We start from the raw sequence: 19,029 nt of genomic DNA on the forward strand, positions 1-19,029 counted from the left end.
TGTCAATGTAGTCTAGTCTGAACAGTTGCATGCAAGAAACATTTTTTTCTTCCTAAAGCATATTAGAGAAAGTAAACAAATAGGTTATATAGCCATATGAGTAACTTTCTTTCTTTTTTTTTTTAAATCACAGAACCAGAAAAAGAGAAAACTCAAAGAATTTTAGGCAAGGCAAGGTGCCTAATGTTAGGTTCAGAAGAGGAGGATCAGGGAGTGGTGGGGGGATGGGAGACAGAGAACACAGAGAATAAGGAGAAGGGATCAAGCGGAGATAGACAATGATTTGTCAAAGCCCACTTATCAAAGATTACCAGTGTGATTTTAAGGAAGGGTCATGCAGAAGCCACTTCTGGATTGAATGTGTAAGAAAGTGGGGACAATATCTTGACACTTTCCATCTTGGAGGTGGGAAGAGACTTGTCACTGGTAAAAATAAGCACTACTCATTTATGTTAGAAAAGAATGTTTTAGCTTTGTCTTTATAGTCTGTCTATATTTAGACAAGAGCGATCATGTCTCTGTATTGCTCTACCACAGTCATGGAGTGGTCTTATCTGAGTATTGTTTATATTATCTGAAAGTCAAATTGATGGGAATACTATGGCCAAGCTGCCAGAATAAACATGGATTTGACAATATAGATATGAGAATGTCCTGAAGATCAAAGTATTATTTATGTACAATAAATCTCCCAATTTTAAGTTTGATGAATTTTAGTAAATGAATACAGTGTAACCACCACCATCCTCAAGATACAGAAAATTTCCCATACCAAAAAAGGATAAATATTATTTCATGTAAATTATACCTAAATAAATTTGGTATTAATACCAAATAACATCTCCGTTATTCCAACTCTAAATGAGAACTGTTTTCTCCGGCCTATGGTTGATTTTGAAATGTTACTGAGAATCAAAATTTAATCTTCCATTACTAACCAAGCTTTATGTATACATAAAACATGTAAATATGAGTATACTGAACTGTTCTTTAATTATGTTTATGGCTAGTTCTGAAAATCAACTATTCAACACTAGATGACAACACTTAATGATTAGCCTTAGTTCAATTCTATATTTTGAAGATTATAAGCAAAGTTAAAAGTTATGTATCACTGGAGGATAATAAAAAGAGGGGTGGTTTTAATCTTTTGTCTGGTTTTCCTTCTCTGATTTTAACAAGAATATAATGAATATTCACACTGTTAAGGCAGTCTTAGAGATAATCTAACCAGTACTCCTTGTTTTGTACAAGAGGACAAATGGATTTACAGAAGGTTAAGCAATTTGCCTGGTACAGAAAATTTCAAATCAAGACTGATCTTTTGCTTTTTAGCTCCGTGTTATCTCCTGTTTTACTATAACTCTGATTTCCATACTTTTCTTGTCTTTTACTTTTTGCAAAACACTATAACATATGGAAGCAATGAATTCAAGATTTATTTTTTACTGTGTACAGTAACTTCAAAAAATTATTACTTAGCATATATTGCTAAATAAATAGCCATAATCAATTGAAAAAGCTCAACCTAAACAAGACTTAATCATACTTTAAATGGCAACATAAAAAATTAGGATTAAAGATACTTTTTATTTTTGATGTAGAAAAAAATTTTCTGTTTATTCTTTTTTTCCCTTTTCTTCCTCTTAAGTGATATACTTAAATAGGTGACTCATTCTAAGCAGCAAATCTTTTTTGCAGAACTTACAAGTTAACCTTCTGAAGAAAGGAAAACGAATAATTTAATATAAAGAGATCACAGAAAAGAGTTCCTGACTTGGACTTGCTCTGTGATCATAGACAAATCACATAAAATTTTCTGAATCCCACTTTTCTGTATGAATAGCCATAGATTTATTTGTAAAGGTAAATTAAAATCTCTCATATATAAGCTGGATATGACAGAAACAAAAAATCATTCAATTCTGAGAGCATTATCAGTAATAGGTATTTTGAGTTTCTTTTCCAAACTTGCTTATTAGTAAACTGGAAGAGTGAGCCAGTTCTTTCCCTAAAATATAAACCTCTAAGCCCAGGTACTAGTCCATACTATATATCCTCTTCCCAAAGGAACAGGTAGTAAGAATGCAGTTTAAATGATCTTCTTAGTAAATATTTCATTATTACTAACACTGACAACACTTGAAAATTAAATTTAGATTTAGAAAATGTAAGTAAAAGCATTTTCTTTTCTATCCATTTTTATATGGATATATAAAAGGATAAAACTCTGTCAACTTACTAACTGGGCAATTAGACACATTCGGATTTATTTTTGAGCTATAAACTACAGAACATACATTTCTCCCTTCCACTTACCTACTTAGATATAAAGAAGACATATGAATACTCTAATTTAGAAATTCAAAACGAAATTCTAAAATAACCAGCCTTGTGAGAAAATGCAAAATGAAGATATCGATGCTTCTAAGGCTTTATGAAACTAGCATTCATTTAAATAAGTCTATTCAGGGTTGTCTTTTCAGATTGTCAGATTAAACAAACCCTACAGCATTAGAAGCAAACCCATAATTACAGATTATTATGGCATACAAAAGCAGCAAGACATAAAAAGCTGCTGCAATTCACTGCACTGTAATAGAACATGCTGAGGAAGTTAATTTTGGCAAATGCTTTAAATATTAGCTTTGAATAATATGTATAGGTGAAACTATAATTAGGAGAGAATGAATCCTTTGAGTCTCCTTTCACTCTGACCCTGCAAATGATGACTTTTTGCTAATAAGACTACTGCCATTTGACAAAAAGCCAACTTCACTACCTTGCTTTATTCTTTAGTAAATTTAACAATTACAGCTACTCCTGCCAATAGTTCTGAAATCAGACTTGTTCAATCCAATACTGAGCTTATTAGGGACACTCTATGTTTAGAATTCTTTGGCCAAAAAAGTACTTGAAGACGATGAAGCATGCCTTAGACAAGAGCACAATGATTAGTCATTTTTCACCAAATTAAATAAAAAACAAACCACTGTAGCAACATAGTCACTACAGCCACAGGATCACCTGTTGTTTAGCTCACAGCTGTTTCTAAAAAGGTTCTGTATTTATCTGGTCCTTATTACCTTTAAGGAACTCCAAAGGGAAAAACATGATATATTTAGAGAGTAACACTACACAGAGTATTTGTTATCAATATTAAGCTTGGCTATTTCAATTTTTTTCTTTGTTTCTTTCACAGTAATTGTTAAGAGATATAGTAAAATTGGCATGGAATACATTAAAACTTCCTTTTACATAAGAAAATTCTATTTATTGTACTGTTTAACACTACACTGTCTTGAATCAAAATTTTACCATTTTATATCTTAATAATATAAAAAAGCAACTAATATTTTCACATAATTTTGTTTTTAAGTAAAACACTCTATTTTACTACATCTAAATTACAACGTTGCCTGTATCAATTACTGTCTAAATTCTTTTGCTATTTTGTATTGCTCTGTATATCTCTATCACATGTGAGCTATTATCATGGTCACATTCTACATGTTCTTATCATTTATAACTATTCTACCTTTAAAAACCGAACTCTTTCTTAATAGTGTACACTTTGCCCACAATCTCCTAGCCTAGTGATTTCCCAAGTGTGTTTTGTAGAGCCCTCCAGTATGGAAGAAACAGATGGGAGAGAAGCTGGTCAGACCCGAGGCCTCCACCCTACTGTAGGGTGGAGTTTTTCTCTAAAACATAAAACTCCTTTACTTTATAAAAAGTTTTACAAATTGGATTTCCTCATGAAGTTTATTTGAAGAGGTTATACTGCTTAAAAAACATTTTATACTCTCAGTGGTTCCCAAATATGGCCGCATATTACAGTATCCTGCTTTTTAAAATCCCAGCAATCAGAGACCAACATATTTCAAAATCTCTACTACATTTGGGACCAGAGCATCAGTATTCTAATAAGTAGCAAGGCTAAAAATCACTGCTTTAACTTCTTATTACCAACCACATCTGCTTTCTGACTCTCTGGATCATGCCACTTTTCTCCCAATTTATTAGCCATTTCCTGACATCAGTTACATCCTTCCCAAGGTTCCATGGCTTAACCATACCCCAGTATTTTCAAAACCATAGTTACAGTTCCCTTCTGTTTCTGCCATACCCACACCTTACCCTGATTTGTCAACTTGTACAAACAAGACATTTTGTTTCTTTTTCTATTGGGCCCTCAGTTGTTTTTGTCAATCCCCTTAATTTACCTCCATCTTCCTCTTTTTCCTTGTCTCAGAAGTAGGGCTAATTCTAGCACCTGTACTTTCTAGCTTACCTCTCAGGGACTTCACTCTATTAATAAACTCCTTTCATCTACTTCCTTCTCAGCTTACAAATAAGTTCAACCCTCTTCATCCTTAAAAATCCCTTAACTCCGAATCATCCTTTAGCTTACCTCCTATACTGGTTTGTATATATTATATCCCCCAGAAAAAGCCATGTTCTTTGATGCAATCTTGTGGGGACAGACATATTAGTGTTGATTACGTTGGAACCTATTGATTGTTTCCATGGAGATATGACTCAAGCAACTGTGGGGCAAGACCTTTGATTGGACAATTTCCATGGAAGTGTTACCCCACCCATTCAGGGTGGGTCAGAATTAAATCACTGGAGCCATAGAAAAAGAGCTCACAAACAGAGGGATCAGAGTGAGCAACTGAGAGTGACATTCTGAAGGAGCTGCAGCTAAGAGAGGACAAAACGCCCCATGAGTAACATTTGGAGAATGCCTTTCTGAAACGCTACCTGGGAGCAAGCAGACATCAGCCACATGCTTCCGAGCTAACAGAGGTTTTCCGGACGCCAATGGCCATCCTTCAGTGAAGGTACCCTGTTGTTGAGGCCTTACCTTGGACACTTTATGATCTTAAGACTATAACTTTGTAACCAAATACACCCCCTTTATAAATGCCAATCCATTTCCTGGTATTTTGCAAATGGCAGTATTAGCAAACCAGAACACCTCCTTTTTTAAAAAACAAAACAAAACAGTCAAGCTTCTTTCAAGAGTACTCTCCATGGGATGGCTCTACTTCCTTAACTTTTGTTTGCTACTCAACCTACAGCCATCCACTTCTGCCTCTATTCCTCTGCTAAAACTAAAGCAGACATTTATCATTCCTTATGTACTTAACCTCTCTATCATTTAACACTGCTGGCCAGCCTTAAAAGCTTTTTCTTCCCTTGGTTTCTAATAAATTACTCTCCTGGTTCTATTTCCTTTCCAAAAACTTTTTCTTCTTAGAATATGTGTGTGTGTGTGTGTGTATACATATACACATACATACACACACATACATATACATGTATATATTCGTAAATACATATTCCTAATAAGGACCTCTCTGTTAACATATAGATCTGCATATACAACTAATTGCCAACCAGATGTCTTTACATTAATATCCAAGAGATGCCCCAAACTGAACCATTTCCAACACTGCCATCCTAATTTTTCCTCCCAAACCTATACTTTCTCTTATATTCTTCTTCTCATTTGAGGAAAATATAACCAATCTCCAGGCCAGAATTTAACCAGTCCAAAATCTACTCTAAATTCCTTCTTTTCCATTATCCATTACAAAAATCTTTTGATTTTACATTCTCAATATTTCTAAACTCTTATTTTTCTCTCCATTCCTACTACCATTCTTTAGTAACTATTTACTATTTTTAGTAAAACATAAAAAGTTTAGTTTAAGCTTTCATCAACTCTTGCTAGACATATTGCAACCATCTAATAATTGGTCTCTCTGCTCCTGGATTAACATCCCTCAAATCAATCTAACACCAGGGATTGGCAAATATTTTCTGTAAAGGGCCAGATTGTATTTTTAGCTTTGTGGGTCACATGACCTCTGTTACAACTAGTCAATGCTGTCTTTGCAGTGTGAAAGTAGCCACAATGATACAGAAATGAACAGGCATGGCTGTATCCCAATAAAACTTCACTTATAAATAAATTTGCTGACTCTTGTAAAATTATTATGTTAAAGTTCTCTTAATACTAATTTTATCATACATTTCCCCTTCTTTAAAAATCCTCCAATGATTCTTGGGTTCTACTGGGCCATCTGTATCTTGAACATATCTCTTTTTTTTTTCTAGTCATATCATAAAGTTATTTGTTCAAATCTTTCTCTATTCATGTAGTGAACTCTCTAAATGCAGAAACAATGTGACTTAAAAAATGTTATTGAATTCACTACGTACCAAGAACTGTGCAAATGGCTTTTTATATATTATCTTAGTTAGTACTCAAAACAACTTTCTGAGAGAACTAATATTGTTATCATCCCCAGTTTACAAATAAAGAAACAGTCATTTAGCTATTAAGAGCCCAACACAACAATATCAGGTCTGTTTGACTCCAAAGCTCAATGTCTTATTGAATTGTATAAATCTTAACATGAGTAAAACAAAATATGAAAGAGAATTGATGAGAGTAATTTAGAGGTATACAAGAAAGTTATACATATAATCTTAAGTGTTTATTTGAAGTTATTCCCTAAACTAAAAATGAACTTGTACTATACTACACATGGTTAGGTAAACAAGTAAAAAGCCAGACATATTCTTCTTCTACATTATTTCCACCTGTGGCCTCAAATCATACCTTGAAAGAACCAAAACACTAATTTTACCTAGAAGATAATTCATTTTACCTTCTGTTACTGGCTGGAGTTTAGAAGATCGTTCTGAATCAGGAGAGTGTAGAGGTTCAGGTTCTTTCAGACTTTCCAAATGCATAAAAGGATCATAATCTACAGATGCCAAATCAGAGAGGCTTATTGGAAAATACCTTGGATTGCTAAAGCACTGAGCTCCATAAACACAACCATGTAAAACCTGAAAATACAGGGGTTGAACAAAAAAAGTTTTCCTTTTAAATAAAAATAAATAAATAAATAAATATGTGTCAAAAGAGGAAAAAAGCTACCCAGTAACACAAGAGCTGGGTTAAATTTTAAATATTTTAAAACTCAGCTCTTCAGTTAAGGTCAAATTTAATACCCTTAAAAAGGAGGAGTAAAATTTAACTAATGATTCTCACATTCAACAAAGACCTGCCTCCTCCCCAAGTTTTGCAATGAAACCCCAGTATCTTGTAGGAAGCATATTTAAGTACTCTTAAGTACTGCAAGACAAATCTACATTCCTGGAAAATACAAAGCCCTAAAACAATGAAAATGTAATACTAAGATATGCAAGGTTTTTTTAAAAAGCAAGGAAGTTTACCTTATAAATACAATTGAGGACAGATTTTTCTGTTTTATCATTTTCTGTTCCTGTAGTATGGATTGGATGGAACAGTGTCTTTAGAGGTAAGGCCATAATCCAGTCCAAAAGGCACAGAAGTAAGGATACTACCAACTATAATAATAAAAAGGAAGTTCATTATAATTTACTGAATTGTAAACACATAAAATAAGAGTTTTTTCATACTTAATAGTACTTATTCTCATTCTTTGGTTCCCAAAATTCATTTCAGGAACCACCAACCTTAAGCTCCACCATTAATATTTACCTAGACCTACTTGATTATAACGTTGCATATAAGCATTGTGTGGGATGTTGCATATGAAAATTATAGTGGGATGTTGCATATGAACATTATAGTGAATTCTTGATTTTATTTCAGGGCAAGTACAATGAAAACTTAAGCATAATAAAAACAGGAATGTTAAAATTATTTTAAAATTAAAATAACAGATTAAAAGAAACCATTATCAACTAAATACTTATTTAACTGCACAAGATATGGGACATGAATGAAAGGCTTTGGGCCATATGTATTATAATCACTTCCACTTTCCTTTTCTAATTTAACAACACCTCACCAGAAAGACTTAATACCTTCTGAAAATGTTACTCATTTTACTACGTGAGTCTTTCCACTGAATACTTTTAAACCAATGGATGCCATAACTAAAATTTTCTTATCTAAACCACAGAGTAAAACAGCAATATTTATGTGGTCCATTTTATTGGATAAAGAATCACAATTAGTGCCATGAAAGTAGCATTCAAGTAGCAAAAAGAGATGTGCTGATCTTTAGAGTTAAAAGTCCAACTCTCCAACTCAAGGATTAATTCTGGTCAAAATCTCCCCACATATCCTCCAAAAAATCAATAAATAACAATAAGAAGAACCAATAAACCTATATAAAACCCTTATCTTGAATATAACCAGAAGACAGAGAATATCCAAACTTCAAATTACCTGTAAGTAGAAAAATATACACCAAATCCTAGGAAACTTTTTCCCATTTCCCATTGTAAGCTTTCATGAAAAGCAAGGGCAGTTTGGGAAAAACTGTGAAGGAGAGAAGAAGGAGCTAGCTGTGAACCTCAGAGCAAGCTAAAAGCCAATGCAAGAAATGAAGAGCCCACCCTAAGTGTGAAAATAATGAGAAAGTATACTGGTAGATCAGAGCACTGAGTAGGAGAGGCTTAAAAGTGTATACAAGAAAGGTAATCCTTTAGGGGAGAAGAAAGTTAAGAGAGAAAGGAGAGGCATCCTTTGGAAAACATGCAGTGGGGAAAATTAAAAGCGAAAGGGGGGAAATTTAGGGTTCTGCAAGGCTTAAAAAAATTAGAAGAAAATTAATGGACTTACAACTCTTTCTCCTCCTAAAAAGAGTCATTCAACAAAGATACTAAACTTCAATACACAGACTGAAAGGTAGCTCTTGAACTAGGAATTTCGTAAACTACCCTAAGGCTCCGAACTTATGAAAGAAATGTAGAAAGATATGGTCTTCGTCTACACAAAACTACTATAAATAGAAAATGTAAAATGAGAATCCAAGCAATTCAGCTGCTGAAAATTCCCCCAAATAAACTAAGTATTTAGATAAGAAAAAATACACCTTAAATCAGGAATTTAAAAACTTCTAAGAAAATAAATGGACCAAGAGAAGACTAGAATCAAGCCAGGAAAGATTTAAAAGAAAAAGATAAAATCATAATAGAAATAAAGACAGAACTATAAGGTGCCTAAGGAAGGAAAAAAACAAAACAAAACAAAACTTAGAAAGGGTCACTGAAGAACAGAAGAACAGCAGGGGGAAAATGTCAGAAAGAATCAGGTTGAAAATGAAAACAGAAAAAGAAAATCCAACTCATATATATTGCAGTGCCTAAAGATTGATAAATTGACTACTTAAAATACTTTTCCTTGACCAACAGGGATGACATGAACAACCAAATCCCTCCAAAATAACTACTATAAACACAGTCAAAGGACAACTAAAAAAAATGGGAGAAAATATTTGCAACATAAATCACAAAGAGCTAACATCCCTAATACACAGAAACTGAGGGAAAAAAGACTACAAACTTGGTAGAAAAATATAAAAAGATATGAACAGACAATTCACAAAAATAAAAAAATGTAAAAATCAGGCTATTATTGAATATGAAAATATATTTAACCTCACTTATAAAAGGAGAAAAGTAAATGAAAACTATATGGAGATACCATTGTTCTCCTATCAAACAGGTAAAAATTAAATAATTTAATGCACTCTGTGGTGAAGCTCTGGAGAAACAGACACTCTCACAGTTTGCTGGTGGGAGTGCTAATTTGTACAGTACTTATGGAGGGGAATTTGGCAATATGTAACAAAACTACATGTGCTTACCTTTTGACACAGTAATTACACTTCTAGGAATATACCCTGCAAATACACCTCTACAATGTAAAAATCTATAGGCATAAAGTTAATCACTGCACCACTGCTTGTAATTGTAAAATTCTGAAAACAACCTCTATGTCCATATAGGAGAGTGGCTGAATAAACTATGATACATCCACACAATGGGGTACCATTCAGCTGTAAAAAAGAATGAAGATTTCTACAAACTGATGTGTTATGGTTCATAAATCAAAAAAATCTAAAATACCTGTAAAGCAAAAAATCTGAAGTACCAAAGACTATCAGTGTATGCCACATTTTGTGTAACAAAGAAAGGGAAAAAAGAAAATATACATGTATCTGCATATATGTGCAAAAAAAAAAAAAACAACAACATAGACTGGATAAACCATAGACCAAAATATAAACAAGTAAATAAATAAATAAAAACAGCAGAGAGAGAGAACCTAAGACGGTGGCTAGGTGAGACAGCGCAAAAAACACCTCCGTGAAAAATACTAGATAAAAGCCAGAAAGTGAACCAGAATACCAGTTCCAGCAATGCACCAGCCGGACAAGGTCTGCTAAATCCACAGGGACCATGCATTTGGTGAAACCGGGAGTCTGCATTCTGAAATGAGTCAGTGAGCTGGCTGAAAGTCCGGTGGCCGTGCTGTGGTGTGGGGAAACCATGGGTTGGCATTTGGAGATGGACTAGTCCTTTTAAAAAAAAACCAACAACAAGCCAGGAGTGGCTGCAGTTACAATGGTGAGAACTGCGCAGTGAAGCATGGCATAAGCAGGCTGTGCCAACCTCACAGTGTCTGGCGTGGAGGATAGCCCATTGCTGACTGCCTCAGGGCCAGCGGGGCAGAGGGGAGCCAAAAAGAGAAAGAAACTGTGCCCCTTGCAGCCATCACCCCGGTGGGCTGGGAATTCTCCTGCCTGGGGCTGGAGCTATAGCCCAGAGCTGCGCCAAGAAACCCAGTGTGACGGGGAGTGTCTACCACAGCACATGCCACAATACTGGCCATGGACAGTGGCCTTTAGTGCATCCACAGCTAACTGTCCTGGAGCTGAGAAGGCAGAACTGTGCAAAAAGGGGGAAATTAACACGTCCAATTCAACCATCTTTAAAAGAGGCTGGGAACGCCCCTGCATGGCCCAGAGGCCCAGCGCGCACTTGTGACGTGGTGCAGCCTTCCCTCAGCAGAGGTCCTGGAAGAGCACAGCTGAGAAGGGGAGCCCACTCAGAAATCCCAGGGACCCTATGCCAATACCAAGGACTTGTGGGTCAGCGGCAGAGACAATCTGTGGCAAGACTGAAATAAGGGCTGAGACTTTTACAACAGCCTTAAATCTCTGGGAACACCTGGGAGGTTTGATTATTAAAGCTGCCCTGCCTCCCTAAGCACCCAGACACATGCCCTCATTCAGGGTGGACAGCACCATCAACACACCCAAACTTGGTGCACCAATTGAACCCCACAAGAATCAGACCCCCACACACCACAAAGACAAAGTTGGGGAGAACTGACTTGAGGGGAACAGGACTCGCGGACTCCATCTGCTGGTTAGTTAGAGAAAGTGTACACCACCAAGCTGCAGATCTGACAAATTAGAGGCTAGTGTTTTTCATATTCTGAAAGAACCTTCTCAAGTAAAGCAAATGCAAAGAGGCCAAAAACAACAGAAAATTTTAAAGCATATGATAAACCTAGACGATATGGGGAACCCAAACCCCAACACCCAAATCGAAAGGTCAGAAGAGACACAGTACGTGGCACAATTAATCAAAGAACCAAAGTCAAACAAGGAGAGCATGGCACAGGATATAAAGGATATGAAGAAGAGCATGGCACAGGATATAAAGGACATAAAGAAGACCCTAGAAGAGCATAAAGAAGAACTTGCAAGAGTAAATAAAAAAATAGAAGATCTCATGGAAATAAAAGAAAGTGCTGGCTAAATTAAAAAGACTCTGGATACTCGTAATACAAGATTAGAGGAAGCTGAACGACAACTCAGCATCCTCAAGGACCACAGAATGGAAAATGAAAGAAAAAAAGAAAGAATGGGGAAAAAATTGAAAAAATCGAAATGGATCTCAGGGTTGACAGGTAAAATAAAACGTCCAAATTTAAGATTCATTGTTGTCCCAGAAGGGGAAGAGAAGGGTAAAGGTCTAGAAAGAGTATTCAAATAAATTGCTGGGGAAAACTTCCCAAACCTTCTACACAATATAAATACACAAAACATAAATGCCCAGCAAACTCCAAATAGAATAAATCCAAATAAACCCACTCCAAGACATATTCTGATCAGACTGTCAAATACTGAAGAGAAGGAGCAAGTTCTGAAAGCAGCAAGAGAAAAAAGCAATTCAACACATAGAAAGGAAACAACAAAAGACTAAGTAGTGACTACTCAGTGGTCAACATGGAGGTGAGAAGGCAGTGGCATGACATATTTAAAACTCTGAGAGAGAAAAATTTCCAACCAAGAATACTTTATCCAGCAAAACTCTCCTTTAAATTTGAGGGAGAGCTTAAATTTTTCACAAACAAATGCTGAGAGATTTTGCTAATAAAAGACCTACCCTACTTCATATACTAAAGGGGGCCCTACCAACAGAAAAACAAAGAAAGGAGAGAGAGATATAGAGAAATTTAACAAACATATATAGAACATTAATCCCAAATCACCAGGACGCACATTCTTCTCTAGTGATCACAGATCTTTCTCCAGAATAGACCATATGCTGGGACATAAAACAAGCCTCAATAAATTTGAAAAAATTGCTTTCTCTGACCACAATGGAATACAAATAGAAGTCAATAACCATCAGAGTCTTAGAAAATTCACAAACAACTGGAGGGTAAAAATGAGGGGGAGATGAAAACATTCCCGGATAATCAAAAGCTGAGGGACTTCATCACCAGATCAGTCCTGTAAGAAATGCTAAAGGGAATTGAGCAGGCTGAAAGGAAGGAATACTAAACAATTGACTGAAACCACATGAAGACATAAAGATTTCAAGTAAAGATCACATGGGAAACATAAATACCAATACTGTATTTTTGATTTGTAACTCTACTTCCTACAGGATCTAAAATACATAAACTGTAATGATAAATCAGTGGTTTTGGACTCAATGTGAAATATGTAATTTTTGACAAGAACTACATAAAGGTGGGGGAATGGAGGATATAGGAACATAGTTTATGTGTCCTATTGAAGTTAAGTTGGTATCAAAGAAAAACAAGATTGTTATAGATATAAGAGGTTAACTTTAAGCCCCATGGTAAACGCAAAGAAAGTGTCAGAGAATATGACCATAGAGAAGAAAAGTAGAGTATGGGTTACGAGAAGTGGGAAGGGGCAATGGGGAGTTAAGAAATCAGTGTAGGGGGTCTGTTTGGGGTGAAGGGAAATTTCTAGTAATGGATGGTGGGAAGGTGATAGCATTGAAACATTCTAAATGTGATTAATCCCACTGATGGAATGCTAGGGAGGGGCTGGAATGGGAAGATCTAGGCTGTATATATGTTTCCACAATTGAAAAAAAAAAAAAGACAGTCTAAATAGATAATGACAATTAAACACCAAGGATGATCCTGGATGGGATCTGAGGATGGAAGAGAGGAGGCTCAAAGAGACACAGTAGGGACATAAGAAAAAAACAGGAAATACAGAACGTAAGCTTTCTATCAATGTTGAACTTCTTGAACGTCTTAGCTGCGTTTAATGGGATTGCATAAAAGAATGTTCTTGTTCATGGGAAATGTATATGTGAATTATATTGTTTGTTCAAGGATGTGTGCAGCTTGCCCTCATATGTTCAGAAGACAGAGCAACAGATGATGGGTGATAGACAGGGAGAAAGGGAGGGCGGGAGGGAAAGAAAGAAATAGTGGTGTGACAGGATGTTAAAGTTGGTGGATTGGAGGTATCGGGGGAGGGGGTCGGGGTATGCTGGAGTTCTGTGTATGGGGTTTGTACTGTTTTTGCAACTGTTTCTATAAGTTTGAATTCATTTCAAAATAAAATTAAAAAAAGAAAAAACAGATGAGGGGACCTTAAAATGGAATGTAAACAGAAAATATTATTTCAACTGAATTCTGAATGGACTGTATAAAACCAACCACACTGGCTATGTGGGAGGAAGAGGGAACTAATGCAAATAACTGAAAAATAGTATTTGAATATATACTCTCTTGTTAAAGAGAAAAAGAACTCTAAAGTATATAGAGGCATAGTTAATTCTGAAACTGCTTTTCCCCTAGAATTCCACAAAGAAGTAAATACACTGTGGATAAATGTGGATAATGGGAGCCAGGTTTCTCAATGTTGAAGCAGGGAATTTCAAATATGGAAAGGGAGAAAGCAGGGCATTACAAATATGGAAAGGAAAGACTGAACCTTGTGATAATGAATTGGAATTGGAGGTATTGGGGTGAACTCACACATTTTAATACATATAGATAGCTACATAGACAAATAGATATATATTTACACACACATGGATTGATATGTGTGTGTGGTATAATCTATTTCCTAGCTCTGTTTGCTGAGATAGACTAAAAGAAATGACACCCAAATAGCAATGTGCACACCTTGCTCCCATATCTTAATTTCTAAACACCATTCTCCACTCAATAGAACCAGGGTTCTTTGGGGAAATGGCGATTTCCAGGGCTGGGACAGAGAAAGTACAAGATGAATCTGGAAAATCTTGTGGTAACAGAAATTAAGGACATGCCCAAAGAATAGTGGGGATACATCAAAAAGGACAAAGAAGCCATTTACTGAAGGGGCTCTCACTGGCTAAATTTGGGACATTTTGAGCACTAAAATAAATTATGATAGTAAAAAATTTAAGGATTATAACCCACTGAATAAAATGAGAATCATGAGCCCACATTGCTACGAACGAATGAATGAATAAACAAACAAATAAGCAGAAAGTTGGATAGGAGGAACAGAAAGCTTTCCAGTGGAAAGCTAACCAATACATTTAGAAGAAATGATGGAATTAGAAAATCACCATTTGGCATCTATCATAACAATAACTGATTCAGGTAAGAGTCATCAATGGTTAGCCAAAACTAGTTAGTTAAAGTTTAAAGAGTCACAGGCTATTAACATAGTAAAACAGTAGCTTCATAATGAAGAAACCTGGGAGAAAGCACCATAATCAACAGATAAAAATTAGCAGCTGCACACCTCCTAATATGGTATACTAAGACGCACTCAAAATCTTCTGAGATATTCCTGCCCAAAGTGCATAACTTAAATCTAATGATGACGAAATACCAGATAAAACAAAATTGAAGGACATTTTATACAATGACTGTACTCTTAAAAAATGTCAAGGTTAAAAAATATAGAAAGATTGAGGAACTGTTCAAATAAAGAGACTAAATGCAACACAATTTGGATTTTCATCTGCTGTCGAGGACATTATTGAGACAACTGGTGAAATCTGTGTAAGGCTTTGGGATAACAGTAATGTATCAATGTCAATTTCTTAATGTTGATAATTGTACTGTGAGTATGTAAGAGAATTCGTTGACTTCAGAAAACACACAATAAAATAGTTACTGGTATACATGTCTCTCCCATATGTATATACAGTATGTACACATATACATTTTACACACATATATGTAAACACACACATAGATACACATTCATATGGACAGTTAAAGCAAATGCAGAAAAATGTGGTAAACAGTATAAAGAATTCTTTGTAGTATTCTTGCAACTTTTCTGTAAATCTGAAATTATATTAACTGAAAAAATTCCAACATAAAACTCAAAAGTTCTGACTTGATGTTTCTAAATCAAAAAAGAACATGGGTTTTTATGTCAGCCAATCCCAGGTCCCAGTCGTCACGCTGTTCCTTTCTAACAATTATAGGAATATGGGCAACTTAACCCCTCTGAGCCTCAATTTTCTCTGTAAAATGAGGATGAAAACCATAGCTATCAAAATTCCAAGGTTGTTTTGAAGGTTGAATAATGCATATAGAGTACACATTGCCTGACATGTGATTAAAAAAAAATCACCATAATGCACTGAAGGCAAACATGTTTGTAAATGGTTGTTTAAAGGCATGGAACCCACAGAGTAGCACCACAAACCTAAATAAGTGTTAGCATGATATACTTATAAGGTGTGACACTGGTGCAGAGGGTTAACAACAGAGTGGTATATGGAAAAACTACCCATTACATATTAAAGACTATATTTAATAAGAATATCTTACCAACACTACACTAATACCAAGGACGAAAAATTAGCAGCTGATAAGAGTTCTGGGATGTACTATGTTGTGACAATCATTTAAAGTTGAGAGTGATGAAGATTTTACAACTAAGTGAAGATAATGTAAAAAACTGACAGTTTATCTTTGGACAGAATATATATTAAGTGAAATTAGGAACCCACTACTTAATAAATCAAGTCCTCGACTTGAGGCATGCTCTTGTGAAACTTAGGGTTGTAAATGGGAGGCTGAGCCCTCCTATAATTATGCCTAAGAGACACCTCCAGGGAACTCTTTTGTTGCTCAGATGTGGCCTTTCTCTCTCTAAGCCCAACTTGGCAAATAAATTCATTAACCTCCCCCACATCCCCCCTACAAGGGACGTGGCTCCCAGGAGAATGACTCTCCCTGGTGACGTGGGACATGACTCCCAGGAACGAGCCTGGCTCTGGCAGTGAGGGACTGAAAATGTCTACTTGATCAAAAGGGGGAAAAACTGAAAGGCAACAAGCTGAGGTCACAGTGGCTAAGAGATCCTAGAGTCAAGAGGCTATCCTGGAGGTTTTTCCTACGCAAGCTCCAGCTAGACATCCCAAATGGCTTCAGTATGCCATGCCCTAACCAAAAGTAGTTCCCAAATATCTAGGTCCCTCACTGAGATTCTATAAAAGATGCACTCACTTTCTCTCTCAGAAACTTAAATCCACCAGAGTGTTCCTAAGCCAGACAAGTCCTAAAACCCAGAGGCAAAATCTTCTTTAAGAACAACAATCAGAAGCAGCTCCCTTCCCATGCTGTCAACACTGCCTTTCAATATGAACAAGTTAGGGTACTCACTGCCTAGACACCCCTGAAGGTGGAGGAAGGGATTAAGTGAGAGAGCTTGTTAGAGCTTGTTAACAAACAAGAAAAGATTTAACAAAGGTCTATGAATACTGAAACTTTAAATACACACACACACACACACACACACACACACACACACACACACAGATGCTGGAGTGTTGGAATAGCTGGAAGGAGGTAAATGACATGGTGGAACTGTAACCTATAAAATCCTTTGAAATTTGTTCTATCGCTACTCGTTGAACTGTGCTTTGAAAGTCTTCATTTTCTTATATACCCTGTTTTGCATGATAAGGAAAGAACTGAAACTGTGGAACTGTAACCTATAACAATTTTTGAAATTACCCATAAAATACTGCTTGTTGAGCTGTACATCAAAAGTTAACACCTTTCTGTATGTATGTTATATTTTACAATGATGGAAATAGCTGAAGTTGTGAAACTGTGACCTATGACATTCTTTGAAATTTGCTCTCTAGCTACTTTTTTTTTTAATATTCCTTTTATTGAGATATATTCACATACCACGCAGTCATACAAAACAAATTGTACATGTGATTGTTCACAGTACCGTTACATAGTTGTACATTCATCACCAAAATCCATCCCTGACACCTTCATTACCACACACACAGAAATAACAAGAATGATAATTAAAGTGGAAAAGAGTAATCAAAGCCAAAAAGAACACTGGGTGCCTTTGTCTGTTTGTTTGTTTGTTTGTTTCCTTCCCCTATTTTTCTGCTCATCCACCCATAAACTAGACAAAGGGGAGTGTGATCCTTATGGCTTTCCCAATCCCATTGTCCCCCCTCATAAGCTACATTTCTATACAATCGTCTTCAAGATTCATGGGTTCTGGGTTGTAGTTTGATAGTTTCAGGTATCCACAACCAGCTACCCCAATTCATTAGAACCTAAAAAGGGTTGTCTACATTGTGCGTAAGAGTGCCCACCAGAGTGACCTCTCGGCTTCTTTTGGAATCTCTCTGCCACTGAAGCTTATTTCATTTCCTTTCACATCCCCTTTTGGTCAAGAAGATGTTCTCCATTCCACGATGCCGGGTCTGCATTCCTCCCTGGGAGTCATATTCCACGTTGCCAGGGAGATTCACTCCCCTGGATGTCTGATCCCACGTAGGGGGGAGGACAGTGATTTCACCTGCCAAGTTGGCTTAGCTACTCTAACTACTTTTTAAATCATACTTTGAAAGTTATCACTATTATATATATATGTTAAAGTTCACAGCAAAAAAATGCATTAAAAATCAACTAGTGTATGGACATGGGACTACTTTTGAACTCAATTTGCTTCACTGATCTATATGTCTATCTTTTGCCACTCCTATACAAACAAAAGGTAGTTTTGATTATGGTAGTTTTATAACAAGTCTTGAAAGCAGCTGAAAAAATCACTATATAAATGTTCTTTTTACTTTATTCTTATTGTATGTATCTTTAAAATATTGTAAGGTCACATTCACCAATTATGATAAGTCATTTTAGAAATTTAAAAACTATTGGCCCCTCTCTCTCTAACTAAGCCACCTTGGCAGGTGATCTCACTGCCCTTCCTCCTATGTGGGACCTGACTCCCCGGGGTGTAAATCTCCCTGGCAACGCAGAATATGACTCCCGGGGATGAATCAGGACCCAGCATCATGGGATTGAGAACATCTTCTTGAACAAAAGGGGGATGTGAAATGAAACAAAATAAAGCTTCAGTGGCTGAGAGATTTCAAATGGAGTCAAGAGGTCACCCTGGTGGACATTCTTACGCACTATATAGATAACACTTTTTAGGTTTTAATGTATTGGAGTAGCTAGAAGTAAATACCTGAAACTACCAAACTCCAACTCAGTAGCCCTGACTCTTGAAGATGACTGTATAATAATGTAGATTACAAGTAGTGACAGGGTGACTGAGATTGTGAAAACCTTGTGGATCGCACTCCCTTTATCCAGTGTATGGATGGATGAGTAGATAAATGGGGACAACAACTAAATGAAAAATAGGGTGGGATGGCGGGGATGATTTGGGTGTTCTTTTTTATTTTTATTTTTTTATTCTTATTCTGATTCTTTCTAAGGAAAATGTTCAAAAACAGATTGGGGTGATGAATGCACAACATATGATGGTACTGTGAACAGGTGATTGTATACCATGGATGATTGTATGGCATGCAAATATATCTCAATTAAAAACAAACTAATGGCCCATGTACTTTATTCATATTCTAAAAAATACG

At 36.0% G+C, this 19,029-nt stretch overlaps 1 protein-coding gene across 7 annotated transcripts in view; it reads right to left on the bottom strand.

Annotated features, from left to right (window-relative positions):
• The window catches only part of RALGAPA1 (Ral GTPase activating protein catalytic subunit alpha 1), a 384,096-nt gene that overhangs the window by 119,374 nt on the left and 245,693 nt on the right, over nucleotides 1-19,029 (bottom strand). For all 7 annotated transcript variants that reach the window (XM_037834821.1, XM_037834823.1, XM_037834822.1 and 4 more), the window contains 2 exons: nucleotides 7,261-7,395; nucleotides 6,687-6,870 (listed from right to left, as the gene is read on the bottom strand). In XM_037834821.1, coding sequence (XP_037690749.1) covers nucleotides 6,687-6,870; nucleotides 7,261-7,395 — 319 coding nt within the window. The remainder of the gene's footprint in view (nucleotides 1-6,686; nucleotides 6,871-7,260; nucleotides 7,396-19,029) is intronic.

This window comes from Choloepus didactylus, chromosome 4 (genome assembly GCF_015220235.1).
Source record: "Choloepus didactylus isolate mChoDid1 chromosome 4, mChoDid1.pri, whole genome shotgun sequence".
Lineage (NCBI taxonomy): Eukaryota > Metazoa > Chordata > Mammalia > Pilosa > Megalonychidae > Choloepus > Choloepus didactylus.